Here is an 18,771-nt window from a genome sequence, read left to right on the forward strand (position 1 = left end):
AATATGGCCCCCACTCACTCCCCTAGTGGTCATTGCCCCCCACCCCCCCAAATATCTGCATGAAACAGTACATATCTGTCTCTATGACAGCTGCCGATACTATGGCTGGTTCTGTTAGAGCTGCAAGCAGGTTTCTGGAGTAGCTTGGTGGGCAGTGCAATGGTCTGCAGAGAAGGGGACCCAGGCCCATCCACTCTTACTAGTACACTTGTGGTGGAACGTGTGAGCCCACCAAAATCCACTGTTCTGCCATATAGGTGACACCTGAAGGAATAGGGGCTATCGGGTAGGCGCCTAACTTCATAGGTGTCATGTAGGTGTCTACACCGAGGAACCTAGCGGCACCTACACAAAATGTAGGCATGGTTAGGGGCAGATGTTAGTCATGGATTGAGTTAGGCACTGGTATTTTAGGCCAAGAAAACCCTGGCCTAATAGACCAGCCCCTAAATCGAGTTAGGCGCCTAATGTTCTATCTTAAAAGCAACACATCTTTGTAAATATATTTTTATTGTAAACCAAGCGAGCCCTATGGGGGCAATTTTATAAGAGGGCACTTTGTACGAACCTATTTAGAAACATAGAAACATGATGGAAGATAAAGGCAAATGGCCCATCCAGTCTGCCCATCCACAGCATCCACTGTCTCCTCTTCTCCCTAAGATATCCCATGTGCCTGTCCCACATTTTCTTGAATTCAGACACAGTCTTTGTCTCCACCACCGCTACTGGAAGACTATTCCATGCATCTACCACCCTTTGTGTAAAAAAGTATTTCCTTAGATTACTCCTCATCCTATGTCCTCTCATTCCTGAGCTTCCTTTCAAATGAAAGAGATTCAATTCATGCCCATTTATGCTACATAAGTATTTAAATGTCTCTATCAAATCTCCCCTCTCCTGCCTTTCCTCCAAAGTGTACATATTGAGATCTTTAGGTCTGTCCCCATACGCCTTATGACAAAGATCACCGACCATTTTGGTAGCTTGCCTCTGTACTGACTCCATTCTGTTTATATTTTTTTGAATGTTTATAATGTTTTGAATTGTACACCATATTCTAAATGAGGTCTCACCAGAGTCTTATACAGGGACATCAATACCTCCTTTTTCCTACTGGCCATACCTCTCCCTATGCAACCAAGCATCCTTCTAGCTTTCGCTGTCACCTTTTCAACACATACAATCACATCTCCTCTTTTGTGCACAAAAGCTTTTCACCCCTTAAACTGTACTATACCCTTGGGTTTCTACAGCCCAAATGCATGATCTTGCATTTCTTGGCATTAAATCTTAGCTGCCAAATTTCAGACAATTCCTCAAATTTCTTTAGGTTCTTCCTCATGTTTTCCACACCATCAGGGGTGTCTACTCTATTACAGATTTTTGTATCATCCACAAAGAGGCAAATCTTACCAGTCACCTATTTTCCTTTACAGAAAACTAGGATAGTGGATGCTGCAGATGGACAGACTGGATGGGCCATTTGGTTTCTTTCTGCCATCACATTTCTATGTTTCTAATTGCATCTTAATACATGCAGCATTTAGGTACGATGCCTTACGTCAGCCATAAAGCTGGTGTGTTAGCACAAGTAACTTACTTTATTCTAAAAGCTAGTGCATAAGTTTGGATCCCATCCATGCTCCACTCCTCTGTACAAAAACACCCAAAATGGAAGCAGGCCATGGAGCCAAGTAATAAAAATATAAAAACACAATACTTTATTGAAAATTGTGACAAAACACACACTTGAACCTTGACCCTACACGGGCTGTGTTTCAGCAAAATGCCTTCCTCAGGGGTCCTGCATATCGTCGTGGCTAAAATTCTGTGAACATTCGAGTAGAGTTCCAAGCGCGAAGCTGGAGGGCGAATCCAATGGAATAACCCGCCTCTTTGCAAATACACACTAAGTAAATTAATCAAGTATTTGCAGAATAGCACTCGGAATGTTGGCAGTTACATGTGTATGTTCATTATTAGTCCATAAATGTTAGAACCTATCAGTTTAATCTTCACCCCCGAAAAGAATTTAAATGATATGGATAAACCCGTTTGATCACAACAAAAAATAGTTTAGTAGTAGCAGCAGTGAGAATAATTATTGTTCCTTATTTTCAGTCGGGCTACTTGCTCCTCAGAACTTGCGTGTTTCAGATGAATGGTACACTCGATTTAAGGTCGCCTGGGATCCCGCAGCATCTCCTGTTCTGGGATATAAGGTTGTGTATCAGCCTGCTGGTAAGTGACTCTTAAAAGGCAAAAGAACTTGACAGTTTATTTGAATGAGTTTTATTTATTGGAATTTTTCAATAACAGGAGATAACTGCAAATGAACCAACATATAAATGGCTGCGATATGATCATTGGTAGAATAATAATAATAATAAAGCTTTATTTATATCCCGTCATACCTTTTCAGTTCTAGACGGTATACAATAGTGGAAAATACAAAGTAAATAATGGACCTTTTCGGTTCAAGACAGTGCACAGAAGTTGATAGTTATAAAGAGAGACGGTTGTCAATATAAGTTGGGGGATAGGGGGAGGAGGGAGAGGAAGTAGAGGGGGCAGGGGAGTGAAGCGGGCCAGATTCTATAAATGGCGCCTAAGAGCGTCCACTTTGTTGGCACCGCTCCACCGGCGCCTAAGTCAACCACACCTATTCTCCGCCCCTAACCATGCCTACGTTTCAGATAGGCATCGTTAGGTGTTGGAGGGCACCTGGACTTGGGCGTTGCTAGGTGCTGCTCAGAGTTTTTCAGTTAACTTCAATGGCTTGGGCAATTACCATGCCATGAAGCTAATGAACACAATTTAGGTTGCTCACACATTTTAGTTAGGCGTCGGCAATTGTGGCACCTGGCGGCACATAACATATAAGCACCATTTATAGAATCTGGCCCATAATGTATTTCACCCTTCACAATAAACTACACTGAGATTATTTTTCCAGTGCAAGACTAAAAATATGTATCGCTAGAGCAGTCATTAAACTAAACACTTTGAAATGCTTAGAGTTGATATTGATGTAGGTGTAGACAAATGTATTAAACTAGCCCAATGTTGTTTATGACGTTGTCTATATAATATACACCATCAATCCATAAACTTCAAAGTGCCTAATTTCTATGTGATCTTTTTTTTCTAAGAAGAAAGGTATTATCTGAAAAAAAGATCACTTAGAAATTAGGCACTTTGAAGTTTATTATATGCCGTTGTGGATTGATGGGGTGTAGACGAATGTAGCATAATAATTTTTAAAGATAATTGATCTTTGATAGAAAATATTGTGGAAGATAGTTTTCCAGATTTGGGACCAGTAGATTTTGAGATTATCACAGTAAAAAAATCATACGGGGTAGAGAATTAGACACTTTATTGCAGGACCAGCATAAATCTGAAGAGACACTAGGCATTTTTGCTAATTTGGCTGGAGTCCAACATGCTTTGTGCATGATAAAATAGGAAGATTGTAGTAACACAGCAAATAGAGAAGAATGAATTGTTTGGGACCAGAGTGTTCGCAGTCTTCAGGAGACAGAGATGCTTCCAAATAATTTTCCCGGTATTTGTTGATCTCTCTGCTATTTTGATGATTGCATGATTTTATAGACTGTTGACGCTGATTTTGATGGTGGTAGAAGGTAGCGACGTAATGAGGAAATAAAGTTTCAAGTTTATTTAAAATTTGATACAAACGCTTATAAAAAATTTCTAAGCGGTGTAGATAATAAACTAGGGGGAAACAAGAACGTTTAAAATACAAACAAGGACAAACTTGGAGAATAGACGAACAGAGACGAGGGGATAGGTGGTAGAACTACAATGGTTTTAAGAAAAGAAAACAATGAGGGGTGAAATAATAGGTTGGGGAAATGACAAGTGCAACAGGTCATATATAAAATAGATAAGACTCGATGATTAGGCATTCTAATGATAGGATGTGCCAAGCTTCAAGATTTAAATTTCGAACACATCCTTGTACAGAAAGATTTTCAAGGAACTCTTGAATCTATCTAATACAGATTCTTCTCTAAGATAAGCAGGGGGCGAGTTCCATAACTGGGGTGCGGTGATCAAAAAGATCTCATTACGACTGGTTGCCAGTGATCTTTAAAGAGGGTACTGAGAGGAGATTATGGTCAGTCGAACTTAAAGCTCTAACAGGGGTGTAAGGTATTAATAATCTATTAACAAATTATACGAGGACGCACAACATATAATATGTTCATATAATGATTCAAAACGTTGTGCGATCATGGCACCAAGGTACCCCCTCTTTTCAAACCCAGCAGGCACCCAAAAAGAGGGAGAAAAAGCCACAGACTAAAGTAACAGTATAGAACCAAAACTGCTTTTGATACTTTCACTGGCAAAAAAAACTCCCTCACAGAACAGCTCAGGTTTAAAAAAAGGCAAAGTCACCCAGAGGCACATTCAAGGACTTAGCTGACAAAAGACGACTTGAGCTCCAACGTTGTCACGTCTTCTCCAATTTTCTAAAAAAAAATAGGAAGGTTTATCCTTGATAATTCTTTTGTAATCCGCCTTGAACTGCAAGATAATGGCGGTATAGAAATCCCTAATGTAATGTAATGTAAAAGGGCTATTTTGTAAGCGATGTGGTGGGGAATTGGGAGCCAATGGGCATTTTTCAAATGCGGCATTTATAACCATTACAGGCAGGCTTGGCACCAGGACTTTTGGCTGCTTCTTTTTGATTTTGTTTGTGACCTTACTTTGCTATGTATGTGTTTTTATTATGGGGTTGCTTTGTACTCCACCTTGGATAAAGGCAGCTTATAAATTGAAATAAATGAAATGAGGGGCCAGGGTTAGAAAAAGATGCAGAGTTGATGCCAGTAAGTTCTGTGCCTTTTGCAATAATTAACAAATCTCTTTCATTAGAAGATAACATTCTTTCCAGTCAACCACTTTATGTTGTGTATTAGACAGAGCTTCCCAGACCTGTCCTAGGGATTCTACACCACCATGAGATACATTTGCATACTTTGGAGGCAGATCTATCTCATGTATATTCATTGTGGATTTCCTGAAAATCTCACTGGTCGTGGAACCCCGTGATAAGTTTAGGAAGCCCTGTGATATTTGTTGGTGGATCACTTAGAGGGGAGAAGGTAACCAAGGCAGGTTTTGTTTAAAGCATAAAGGCTGTTCCTATGTATTGTACTTTTCCACTATTTTTGACAGCAGAGGTTATACAGCTTTTATTAGTAACACATTTTTTTTTAAGATCTCCTCCCCCAAGTTCATACTTCAGTTTCTACCTTCACAAGGGAAGGGCCAAAGTCTTATTTTTATAAGATTATGATTCGAGTTACAGCCAGCTGAGCTTTATCTTATTGCGTGCCTGCAGTACAGTTTTAATTGTATTGAAGGATGGTCTTTACTCCAGCTGTTACGGATTGGTAAAAGAATAATTTGTGACATTGTGCTGAAAGTTTCAAATGACAAGTCTGTTTGTCTTTCTCTCTCTGAAGATGGCGGTAATCCCATGGAGGTGTTTGTTGGCGATGTGATCTCGTACACGTTGCAGAACCTGTCTCCAGGAACCACATATGATGTGAAAGTATTTGCTCAGTATGATACCGGATTGAGCGGACCCCTGAATGGTGAAGGCACAACATGTAAGTTAAGTCCATCGGTGTTTGAACGAGAGCAAGATTTACTTAACAGAATTTCTAGAAAGGCTCGTGGAGTTCTTTCTCTCTCTCTCTTTTTGTATTCATTTTCGTGCGTGTTTATTTTCTTTGAAAGTTTGCCCTCCACCCTCACCTGAAAAGGGTTTTGCATGAATGCAACTCGAGAAAAAAGACTGGAAAGTAAGTGTGTGAGCCAGCATAGTCATCCATAAAGATGTAAAAACACATTTCTAGCAAAAACCAAGGTGGAAAATGTAGATTCAGAAGATGGAAACTAAATACTGTGAAGAGTAGACTGTCCTTCAAATAAAGTTTAGTGATGAATGTGTATCTGAAACATTACACCTAATTTACATAGCATTTTTCCTATCGACTCAGGAAGGGAGAAAAGCCTTTCATAAATCAAACTCTTTATTATTAATGTGCCAGATAGAAGAGCTAGAAGTAGCTGTAGAAAATTTGCAGTATAGGAACTAGATGAGAGGCCATGAAAATATATTGGCAGAGATAACTGGTAAAATGTGCCAAAATCAAATACAATAACTGCAGAAAAGGGACTCTAATGTGAAAATACCTCCAAGTGGAAATGGTGGCATTTAAAACCTGTAGATTGCATAAGATGTACATGACGATTTCAGAAAACTGATATTTACATGTGGAAATTGCCAGAACACCGAGGGCTAAATATTTAGCCTGCAGCAAGCGGTTTATAAGATACTTACAGCTGCAGGATGAAATAACCATGGCTATTGAATGCTGGGGTATGTACGGCTTCAGGATGGAATAACTGGGTACCTGCGGTCACCTGGCAATTAATCAGGCACCAGTTGATATTCATAAAGTTAGGACATAAATAAACCCTTCTCTTAGCAAAATTAACTCACTTGAACTTAAATTCAAAGCAGCTCAAATGCAGTAATCAAATATGAAGATCAAAAATATGCTCTATGACAGTGGTCTCAAACACGCGGCCCGGGGGCCACATGCGGCCCGCTAGGTACTATTTTGAGGCCCTCAGTATGTTTATCATAATCGCAAAAGTAAAATAAAACAGTTTCTTGATCATATGTCTCTTTAGCTATAAATGACAATATTATTATTGGAGACTTGGCCAAAAGGAAAGATTTATAAACTATGAAGAGTTTTACCTCATGCAAAATTGTCATTTCTTTAATAAGACATTAACTATTTTTTCTGCGGCCCTCCAAGTACCTACAAATCCAAAATGTGGCCCTGCAAAGGGTTTGAGTTTGAGACCACTGCTCTATGAGATATCACTCAAAAAAGTCCCAGCAAAAAAAAGTCCCAGCAAGCAATCATTGTGGAATTATTCAGTTCATTACTGAAACTCTAATGTTCCCCCCAAAAAATCAAACCCCCAAATTATCACAAACTCGTAGAGACCCTATTTGATATATGAGCTGCTTTGAATTTAAGTTCAAATGAGTTAATTTTGTTGAGAGAAGGGTTTATTGATGTGGATTTGTGATTTCATTTCTGATATTTTTGATTTAGTCAGCCCTATTTTTTCTTAGTGATAAAGTTAGGACAGCTTTCTTTAAAATGTCCTAATACTATCAGCATACTTGGTCAGTTAGCAGACTGAATATCACCTCTAACCAACTAAGTCGCAGCTCTATCCAAACTCTGCCTCAGACTGCCCCTAACCTAAACTGTATAGCGAATGGCAGGTTAGAGCTGATATTCAGTGGGTTAAGTGCAGTTGAATATCAACAATTGGCTAGCTCGACGGGGTTTAATGGGCAGAAGCCTCTCCTGCACAGTTAAACCCTTTTTAAATATCAGACCTAGAGATTTAAAGGGGGCATGGCTGAGTGGTTAAACCATGTGTATTTCGATCTTTCATAGGGAACACAGGTACATAAGAACTTAAGAATAGCTTTACTGGGTCAGACCAATTATCTATCTAGCCCAGTAGCTCGTCCTCACGGTGGCCAATCCAAGTCACTAGTACCCCCAAAAGTCATGACATTCCATGCTACCAACTCCAGTAGCCCATCGTCACGGTGGCCAATCCTGGACCTGATGGGCCACCGCGTGAGCGGACTGCTGGACGTGATGGACCTCTGGTCTGACCCAGGAGAGGCATTGCTTATGTTCTTATGTTCAATCCAGGTCACTAGTACCTGGCAAAACCCCCCAAAGTCATGACATTCCATGCTACCAACTCCAGTAGCCCATCGTCATGGTGGCCAATCCTGGACCTGATGGGCCACCGCGTGAGCGGACTGCTGGACGTGATGGACCTCTGGTCTGACCCAGGAGAGGCATTGCTTATGTTCTTATGTTCAATCCAGGTCACTAGTACCTGGCAAAACCCCCCAAAGTCATGACATTCCATGCTACCAACTCCAGTAGCCCATCCTCACGGTGGCCAATCCTGGACCTGATGGGCCACCTCGTGAGCGGACTGCTGGGCGTGATGGACCTCTGGTCTGACCCAGCAGAGTATGGGCCTACTTACTCAGATAGTTATCCAAGTACCAGCACTTTCTGGCTCTCAGCATGTTTTATTCGAGCAGGAGCTTGTCCTGCTTTATGGGTCCTCTTCACAAAGGTGTGTTAATTGTTAACATACTAAAACATGGACAAATAAGATACGATGGCAGATAAAGACCATGGGCCCGATACTGATATTCATAGCGATTTAGCTGTCCGCCGACTGGTTAAATCGCTTGGTTGGGTGGGGCTAGCTGCTAATAATCATTGTCCCTTAAGTGGCTGAGTGCCACTGAATGTCGCAGTTAGTGATGAACTGAAAGCTGGATATGTCGGGGCTAGGTTTTTCATATAAATGGGACCGCATAAACATCTGTCCTATTTTTATGCGTTAAACTATGTCCACTGAAGTGCTGAATATTGTCTTAAGCGGCTGGGAATAATGCCGCCGACCGTGAGCAAAGCACTCACTGCCTGACAGCTGAATATGGCCCCCATATGGCCCATCTGCATTTCTGGCTTGATTTTGTAGTCCCTGTGTCCTCATCAGAAATCATGTGCTCCCCATGCTTTGTTGGATTCTGATACTGTCTGTGAGTCTCTGGGGTAGTCCTGGCATGCAGTTGTCAGTGGTACGTATGAGTTTTGTCTTGGCACAGATGTAATATGTTGTTAGCGATCTGATTTTTGAATGTCTATGAGCCTAGTAATGGCATGGATGAGGTTAAGGATGGTGCATATGAAACTTGTGATGGTACAAATAAGATAACGTGTGATGGCAGGTATGAGACGTCTATTGACAAGCTGTGATTTATGATAACAGGAATGAGATTTGTGATGGTGATAGCGCAGATGAGACTTATAAGGACTTGGTTGAGTTGTGTGTGTTTATTTCTAATTGGGTGAACACATGGATATCACACCTGACCGTTTCAATTTTCAGCTTGTTCAATTGATTCTCTTAATTTTTCAGTGTACTTGAACGTTACCGATCTAACTACTTACCAAGTTGGATGGGACTCTTTCTGTGCCCGGTGGACCCCTCATAGGTCAGCAACATCCTACAGATTAAAGTTAAATCCAGCTGATGGTAAATATCTATCATTTTCTTGTGGTTCTTTTGGTTATATGGGCATGTGCACTTCCTTATAAACTGTCAAGGAAAATTTGCATGACAAAATTAATTCCATATGTCAGTGCAGTATTGCATATATTAGAAGCTGAAAATCATCCAAGGGCTAGAGTACTTTTTTCAATGACATTTTTCATTTCCATACAAATCCCAGGGCAGAGGCAAATGGCATTGAACCATGGCACGGTCTTTGTGCTTAGTGATGTCATAAAGCAGCTTTGGTCACACGAATGAGATCAGCGTTCTGCCGTGAGCTGAATTTCAGGCACTCTTTGCAATATTCCATGTGCTAATGTTCCACCAGGATTTGTACGCAAACGAGTCTAGTAGAAAGGCAGCACAGAAACAGTTCAAGGTTTATTAAAAATTTCTTATACCACTTAATCTAAAATTCAGAGCGGTGTACAATAAAATCTATAATCAGCATACAGTTTATTTTTTTTTTTTGTAATGGCTTTCACTACACCTCCAAAAGGCACTGTGAAGCAAGTTTGGGTGTAGTTTTGCTGCACATTAAAAGCTAATGAGCAGCTTTGCATGATTTTGCATTACAGCAGTTCCCTAAATATGAATTTGAATTACATTTCCCATGCAGAAAATTCCACACAAAAATTTACTCGTTGCAAAGGAGAAACCTTTTGCAAATGATGCTCTGCACACTAGCGCACAGTGGCGTAGCGGGGGTGAGAGCCGCCGGTGGCGGTGGCGCCCCTCACCCGCCCTCTTCCCTCCCTCCCCCTGCCCCCCGTAACTTTTTATCTTTGGCACAAGCAGCCACGAAATAGCTGCTCCCATCAGCTTCGGCGCTCTTTGATGTCACTTCCTAGGCGCGGGTCCTGGAAGTGACATCAGAGAGCGCCAAAAGTGACATGAGCGGCTACTTTGTGGCTGCTCGCGCCGAAGATAAAAAGGTACCGGTGGGGGGGAAAGGAGGGCGGAGAGCAGGAGGGATGCGAGCGCTCCGAGGAAGACTGCGCTCATCCCAGACTACCCCCCCGCACCCTTCTTACCACGCCATTGCTAGCACACGCTTACTGTAGTTTAAAAGGGTTATTATGGTGTGTGCTCAGGCATCCTGCTTTAAGCACCATGTGCTACAAAATTATTTTTATTCTTACCATGGAGGAGGCATGTCGGATGGGCATTTCTGCGGTAATCAGCACAGCTAAATTGCCGCATGCAAACTGATTAGTCCGTGATTGCTGTGTAAGCCCTTGCTGTTGTTAGGTGCCATCAACTCGTGCTCGAGTCTTAGTGACTTGATGAAATGTGGATCTAAAAAGAAATTAACGTGTCCCGCCGTCTGACTGCAGGTCGCTCTCTTCTCCTGGTTTCTTCGATCTTCCCAAACATGATGTCCTTCTCCAGTGATCTGATGGTGTGACCAAAATAAGACAATCGTAACTTTATCATTTGGACTTCAAGTGACATAGCCGGTTTGATCTTTTCCAGAATCGATTTGTTAGTTCATCTGACTCCCATGGAAGCCTTATTGAAGGTACAGGGGGCTATCATGATCCCGGGCCACAGCTTCTGCAGACGACTCAGAGGAAGGGCATCTCATTGGCAACATGTTACTTGTTAGGTGCCATCGACTCATGTTCAAGTCCTAGCGACTTGATGAATTGCGGATCTAAAAAGAAATCGGTTTTGTGCTAGTCTGGAAAAGTCCTCCAGTGTCATCCCCATGGCCGTTTTCAACGTGTCCAGCCATCTGATTGCAGGTCACTCCCTTCGTCTGGTTCCTTCGATCTTCCCAATCATGAGGCCCTTCTCCAGTGATCTCTCTCTTCTGATTGTGTGACCAAAATAAGACAGTCGTAACTTCATCATTTGGGCTTCGAGTGACAGAGCCGGTTTGATCTCTTCCAGAATCGATTTGTTAGTTCTTCTGGCACGCCTAAAATCCTTCTCCAGCACCAAAGCTCAAATGAGTCGGTCTTCTTTCTGTCTTGTTTCCGTAGTGTACAGTTTTTGCATCCGTAACTGACCTGCTTTTTAAAGTAATGCATGCAATATACACATAGCAGTCCTGGAGGCAGTGAATAAGTAGATCAGGGAAGAGATTGGTACTTATATTTTATAAAAATTTACGCTTAAGTGCCTATTCTTTCCAGCAAATACCAGCATACAATTTCTCTGTAATGCTTACTTTCCCTAGGGTAATTGTATAAATCTAAATAAGTGTCTTGTTATCAATTGCCTCTTTCAATGGCAAATAATGCACATTACTGAAAATAAGAAGCACTGCTTGCTTTTAGGCACATGATTTGCCTTTTATAAACCTTTTCTCTCTTTAGCACATATCCTTCAGTGTATGAAGATGACTGGAATACAGATCATTGAAAGAGCAGATTTTTAATGCAGAATTGTTGGATATAGTCTTAAGTTTGAGGAAGCATAAAAATATTTGGACAGATGAGTGATCTAAATCGGCACGTCTGCTAAAATGATTGCCCTGCTTAGCTAACAGTACCTCTCTGTTAAGATAATTAAGTCATGAATTGAAGAGTCTGGCAACTCGAACCCTAAACAGCTTTCTGTCTGTTGAAGCATTCAGACGTGTTTTGGAAAAAAAGGCTAATGCACAAGAAATGGGCCTTTTCTAAATCGAAGGAAGCCGTAGATCTAAAGGACGTGACATGAAGCTGTAAGGAGAGAGAATCAAGAGCGCCACCAAGAAATATTTTTTTTCATAGAAAGATGCATGGAATGCCCTCCCAGTGGAGGTGGCGGTGGAGAGAAAAATGGTGATGTAATTTAAAAAGGAGTGGGCTGTCCACAGAGGATTCCCGAATGTCAAGAGGATGGAAACCAAGCATTTCATTCTTCATCTTAAAACAGCAGTGAAACAATTATTTTTCTAAGAAGACACGGTGGGTGGTGGAGGCCACCAGCACAAAGTAGCTGTTACAGCTCTAGTCTAGACTCTGTATTGAGCAGAGAAGATGGGCCATTTAATCTTTACCTGCCATCTTGCATTCTGTTAATTTTTCCAAACCAAGACTAGCTGGCTACAAGAAATCTGTATTCTAAGGTCCAAGTCTCTGAAGGTAAAAACATTGATAGAAATGGTGTTTTGATTGGCGGATTTCATTGAATACAAGTTTAATCACTTTTTCTTGACAGACTGGTATGCAGCATTTTGGGGGTGGGGTGTGTGCGTATCTGCCTTTAAAAAATAGCCCCACCCCTAAAAAAGCATTACTGAAAAAGGCAACAGTGAAAGTAGCTGCTTTGGTGCAAATACCGTGCACATTCTACACAGGGTTTGCAGCAATGATTAAGTCATAACTACAAGTATACTTTTACTTTTTCTGCATAAAACAATACAGAAGGGAATAATTCTGTAAAAGGTGCTGAAAAATAGGCACCCCCAAATCTACGCGCTAAGATGGCATTCTGTTTTAGAATAGAGCCTAGGCTTGCTTTTGGGTGTTAACATTCAAGTGCCAATGCTTTTCACCATATAAAAGGCAGGGGTTAATATTAGCGCCTAAATATTGGCGCTTAGCCAACCAACTTACAGTATACAGGATGAGGCATTTGGCAAAGTTCCTCATGAAAGACTTCCGAGGAAATTAGAAAGTCATGGGCTAGGAGTTAATGTCCTTTGATGGCTTGAGAACTGGTTGAAAGACAGAAAACAGAGAGTGGGTTTAAATGGTCGACATTCTCAATGCTCGCCCTGGATCGGTAGCATGGAATGTTGCTACTCCTTGGGTTTTGGCCAGGTACTACTGACCTGGATTGGCCACCGTGAGAACGGGCTACTGGGCTTGATGGACCATTGATCTGACCCAGTAAGGCTATTCTTATGTTTTTACATGAGCCAAGTATAGGACAATTAAGCCATTGTGACATCACTGATGAGGTTGGCTCTGAGGCACTGTGGAATGAGGCATTATGACATCACAATCTCAGCTCTGGAATGTTGCTCTCATTGGGGTTCTGGAATCTTGCTATTTTTTGAGATGATGGAATGTTGCTACTCCATGGGTTTTGGCCAGCTACTAGAGACCTGGATTGGCCACCGTGAGAACGGGCTACTGGGCTTGGTGGACCATTGGTCTGACCCAGTAAGGCTATTCTTATGTTTTTACATGAGCCAAGTATAGGACAATTAAGCCATTGTAACATCACTGATGAATTTGGCTCTGAGGCACTGTGGAATGAGGCATTATGACATCACAATCTCAGCTCTGGAATGTTGCTCTCATTGCTGTTCTTTGAGATGATGGAATGTTGCTACTCCTTGTATTTTGACCAGGTACTAGTGACCTGGATTGGACACCGTGAGAACGAGCTACTGGGCTTGATGGACCATTGGTCTGACCCAATAAGGTTATTCTTATGCTCTTATGTTCTTAATAGTGGGGTTCCTCAGGTGTCTTTGTATGGACCGCAGCTTTTTAACAAATTTATCAATGATCTAGTTGTTAAATCGCAAGAGGATTTTGAAAAATTGCACGTTGACCTTGTGAGAGTGGAAAACTGGGCATCAAATTGGCAGATGACATTTAATGTGTGGGCAAGTGCAAAGTGATGCATGTGGGAAAGAGGAAACTGAGCAATAGCTATGCGATGCTGGGTTCTGGGTTAGGAGTCAGTGCCCGGGAAAAGGATCTAGGTGTCATTGTTGAGGATACATTGAAACCCTCAGCTCAGTGTTAGGAATTATCAGAAAAGGAATGGAAAACAAAGATGAAAATGTTATAATGTCCTTGTATCGCTCTATGGTATGGCCGCAACTTGAATACCGTGTGCAGTTCTGGTTGCCATATCTCGAAAAAGATATAGCGGAATTAAAAAAAGGTACAGAGAAGGGCGACCAAAATGATAAAAGGTTTGGGAAGACTTCCCTATGAGGAAAGGCTAAAGCAGCTAGGGCTCTTCAGCTTGGGAAAGAGATGGCTCAGGTGTGATATGACAGAGGTCTATAAAATACTGGGTGTAGTGGAAAGGGTAGATGTGAAATGCTTGTTCACTCTTTCCAAAAATGCTAGGACTACGGAGGCTTGTGATGAAGCTACTAAGCAGTAGATTTAAAACAAACCAGAGAAAATATTTTTTCACGCAATGTGTAATTAAATTCAGAAATTTGTTGTCAGAGAATGTGATGAAATCAGTTAGCTTAGCAGGGTTTAAAAAAGGTTTGGATAAATTCCTAAAAGAGAAGTCCATAGGCCTAACTGTCATTTACCCTCCTGTTTGTACACCTAACTTCCATTTATTTATTTATTTTCTACATTTCTATTCCACACTATCCAAAATTCTAGGTGGTTTACAACAGACATACATAGCATTAAATGAAAAAATAGACAATGAACAGTTAGTGATAATTAACAAAAACACTGGACCAAGACTGTTAGACAGTGGGTACGCCCATGAAGACCCCATAGGCCTGAAGGAAAACAATAGTCTTGAGCACCTAAATTGTGGCACCCTATATAGGATCAGGGCTCCTTTTACAAAGGTGCGCTAGCGTTTTTAGCGCACGCACCGGATTAGCGCGCGCTAGCTGAAAAATTACCGCCTCCTTAAAAGGAGGCAGTAGCGGCTAGCGCGCGTGACATTTTAGCGCGTGCTAAAACCGCTAGCGCACCTTTGTAAAAGGAGCCCTTAGTGAGAGAGTTTAGACAATGTAAAATTACACATGCTGTTGCATCTCTTTGATTTAACCATTCTCCCGGAAACCACTTCATTCAAAGAGGGTACCTTTTCTCGTCATATTTTGTGAAATGCAGTCTCAATATTTCCTTTTTTGTGAATGGACCCTCCGTTATTGTGTTCCTTTGCCCTTACAGGATCTCGTGGTCAAGAAGTTACAGTAACTTCATCGGAAACCAATTACTGTTTCAACGGCCTCTCGCCAGACACGGAGTACAATGTTGTCGTCTATGTTCAGACCCCTAACCTGGAGGGCCGCGGAGTCCCCGTGAAAGAACGTACTTGTAAGTGGGAAGGAACTGAGCTGTTAGCATCTGGATTACACTTTTACTGTACGACATATCGTATTTCAACCACTAGCCTACATCTGCCTGCGTAACCCTCTAATGTTTAGTTTCAATGTACATTAATTGCAGCGTGAGTAATTAGTGGAAGAGGTTATGGCATATCTTTTGCAAATATTTCTGTTTCAGCTGATAATTGGTTTTTCAGGTTGACCAAGTGCTAGGCACAAATCGGTGAAATCAGTGGTTATTTGTTTTTCTCTCCTCCGTCATTTAATGCATTTCAGAATACGTGCTGTCCCTGTCGCATGAATTATAACTGAGATTTTAATTTTGTTTTTTTTAATGTTAGTGATTAAACCAACAGAATCACCGACTACACCTCCCTCGCCACCTCCTCCTCCTACCATTCCTCCTGCCCGTGAAGGTAAGTAGAATGCCAGATATCGATTTCCACTTGCACACCTCTCGATTGCACTCACTGAAATAACTCATAGCTGTCTTACTGAGCAAAATATCTTTAATGGCGACATAGCATCGCTCTTCCCCCCTCACACTTCTGGTATCCCAAATATTGGCTGTGTGCAAGACTGGTGTTATTCATGCTGGGGCCCACTGCAGAAATTAGGGAGGTGACCCCCAATACTTGGCTGCGGGCTGCTTCTTCTTCCATTTTGGACAGACTTGGGGGCCCCCCTGCGGCATGGGGGCTTAGGGCAATTGCCCTAGTTGTGCTCTCCAGGCATTGACTCTGGCTGTGTCACTACTTTGCACTGTGCTAATATGATCTCGCTAGATGTAGAGAACAGAGAAGGAAATATAGCCCAATATTAAAAAAAGGCAACAGCACAGTTATAATTTATATCAGACATATCTAGTGCTGGTTCCGTAACTAAAGCGCGCATGTCAGTGGCACGCCGACACCTGCACCAGGACGATTGTGCGCTGCCAAATCCAGCGGTTTACCATTTTACGGCTTAGTGGGAGCATTTTGAGGGGGGTGGAACCCCTCCAATACACTTGTAAGTGGTCGCGATCCCGTTTGGGAGGGGGAACCCCCTAATTCACTGAAAACTTTATACTTCTATAATTCCATTGGAGTTCCTATCTGTCCCAACCCCTGTAAACCGTGCCGAGCTCCACGTTTGTGGAGAAGATGCGGTATATAAACCCAAGGTTTAGTTTAGTTTAGTTTAGTCCTGTGTCGGCGTACCATTGACCTGCGCGCGATTGATGTGCCACCCTAGTGCCAGGCATGGTTCGAGACCAGCGGTCTTGGTCATCACAATGTGAGTGGGGACAGTGTATCTTAGACTTATTGGTGGCGCATCAGGAGGTTTACAAAACCAGAGTGTTGCTATCTTTGCATGTGGCAGAGTGTGAATCAAAGAGGTCTGGGGGGGGGGGTTTCTCCCTAATGATGTCATAAAGAGTGAATGCTGAGGAGTAAGTGGGCCCGCCTCACAGCTTGCTGCCAATCAGGACTCAAGAGCTAGTTAGTCCAAAGCATGGTGAATGCCCAGGCTGCGAGACTGGTTAGATCCCTGCCCTGGCATCCGTGCCTCAGTAGTCATGCATTGCAAAATATTAATAGTTGAAGAATGCTGTTGTCTGGCCTTAGGCTCTGAAGCATGAAGTCAAAATCAGGGCTGTGGAGTCAGCACACAAAACCTTCCAACTCCTAAGAGTTTGCAGGGGTGGAGACAGAGATCGCAAGGACGGGGCAGGGAAAGAGACAAACTTTCCAGTTGCCACGTTCACTAATAAAAATATCATAAGGTACATTTTGTAATCATCAAAGGACTTGATGTCAAAATATATTCTTTTTTTTCAGTTGAAAAAATTTTTTTTATTGGTTTTTGGAAAACATTAAAAAAACTGAAGTGCAAAAAGAAGAGCTTCCAAGGAAGCACAGGTTATAAACCGGGTGATGACACCCATCCAGTATATCCAATTGCATAATAAAGAAGTGGCAATAACAAGATAAATGAACAGTAAACAGTATATCAATCATGTTAGTATGCACATCATAAAAGCCTATAAGCCGTCATCTACTATGTTACTATAAGTCTTAACAGAGATTTCGGCAATTGGAACCCAAGCACAGTACCGGGTAAAGCTTTGGATTCTCGCCCAGAAATAGCTAAGAAGAAAAAAAAAAAAAAAATTTAAATTGAATCAGGTTAGGCAGACTGGATGGACCATTCGGGTCGTTATCTGCCGTCATCTACTATGAGGAACAAACTTCGTATGGGATAGTGAAGGGAGTAAATCGAGAGAGATAAGATACAATATAGTCCACGCTAAAACAGTACACGTGTGACTGTATATCGTCAGCAGACAATGACAAAATAGTATGAAATAAAATAAAGAGAAAATAAAGGAAAGATCAAACCAGAATACTATAGGTAAATGATCCGGTTTATGGTCAAGGGTCTAAGTGCTGATGTTTGCCAGAATCGACCAAGTTTTATCAAAAGTCGCTCTAGATTTATGGCGGTCAGCCATATGTCGTTCAAATTTATTGTGGAGGCACATTGAATTCCACCATTGGTTATAATCTAATTTTGTAAAATCTTTCCAATTATGTAAAATAAGTTGAATGGCTAGAATTAATAAAAGGGTAAAAAGGAGGTCATGATACACAGATAGATGGGCAGTGAGTGCCGAGGAACCCAGAATCAAAATATCAAATGAGAAAGGATCAGTGATAGAGAAAATTGTAGAAATCGTGTGCCAGATCGAATTCCAGAAAATTTGCAAATGGGGGCAATCATAGAGCATATGCCGCAAGGAGCCTTCAGATGCTTTGCAAGACCAGCAAGAGTTAACTGAGGACTTCATTATTTTGGCTGATTTAATAGGAGTCCAGAAGGCTCTATGATAGAGGAAAAGAGCTGTTTGTCTATGAGAGGCTGAGTGAAGGGATTTAAATAATCTGGGCCATAACGCCAACCATAATTGCTCGGTAATAGGGGATTGCAACATCGGATCCCATTTAGAGATGGATTCGACGAGGAAAGGATATGATTTTGCCTGCATATACTTGTACCAATTTGAAGATTGACCTTTGGAAGCAGAGAAAAGTTGTATCTTTGAGTGGAGGTCAGGAGTAGTATGCAAGGATGCGGGAGATGAGAACCTCGCAGTAAGACAATGATGCAGCTGAATCCAATTAAAATATTGGGTGGGAGGGATATGGAATTTTGCCATAATGTCCGAGAAGGTAATCCATTTATTCGCGTTGATAAGATGCGCAATAGTACAGAGACCTTGCTGTTGCCAAGATTTCCAAAGTACCACGGAATTGTCAATTTTAAGTTTGGGATTATGCCAAATAGGTGCCGCTAATGAATCAGCTAATTTGTTCTCTGAGATGGAGTCAATATGGTTAAGTGTTTGCCAAGTACTATGTAAAATCGGATTGCGTTTGGCCTCTGAAGGCAGAGGAATGGCAGGTGCATGTTGCATGATGTACGGATCGAGTAAAGAATGCTCTAAGGATAACCACGTGGGCGGTGTGCTTATGAGGAAAAGATTAGACCATAGGGAGCCT

At 41.7% G+C, this 18,771-nt stretch overlaps 1 protein-coding gene across 3 annotated transcripts in view; it reads left to right on the forward strand.

Annotated features, from left to right (window-relative positions):
* COL12A1 (collagen type XII alpha 1 chain) overlaps positions 1-18,771 on the forward strand; it is a 413,394-nt gene that overhangs the window by 273,325 nt on the left and 121,298 nt on the right. For all 3 annotated transcript variants that reach the window (XM_033936132.1, XM_033936135.1, XM_033936133.1), the window contains 5 exons: positions 2,125-2,244; positions 5,508-5,654; positions 9,103-9,219; positions 15,069-15,215; positions 15,568-15,642. In XM_033936132.1, the coding sequence (XP_033792023.1) occupies positions 2,125-2,244; positions 5,508-5,654; positions 9,103-9,219; positions 15,069-15,215; positions 15,568-15,642 (606 nt within the window). The remainder of the gene's footprint in view (positions 1-2,124; positions 2,245-5,507; positions 5,655-9,102; positions 9,220-15,068; positions 15,216-15,567; positions 15,643-18,771) is intronic.

Source organism: Geotrypetes seraphini, chromosome 3 (genome assembly GCF_902459505.1).
Source record: "Geotrypetes seraphini chromosome 3, aGeoSer1.1, whole genome shotgun sequence".
NCBI classification, from domain to species: Eukaryota; Metazoa; Chordata; class Amphibia; order Gymnophiona; family Dermophiidae; genus Geotrypetes; species Geotrypetes seraphini.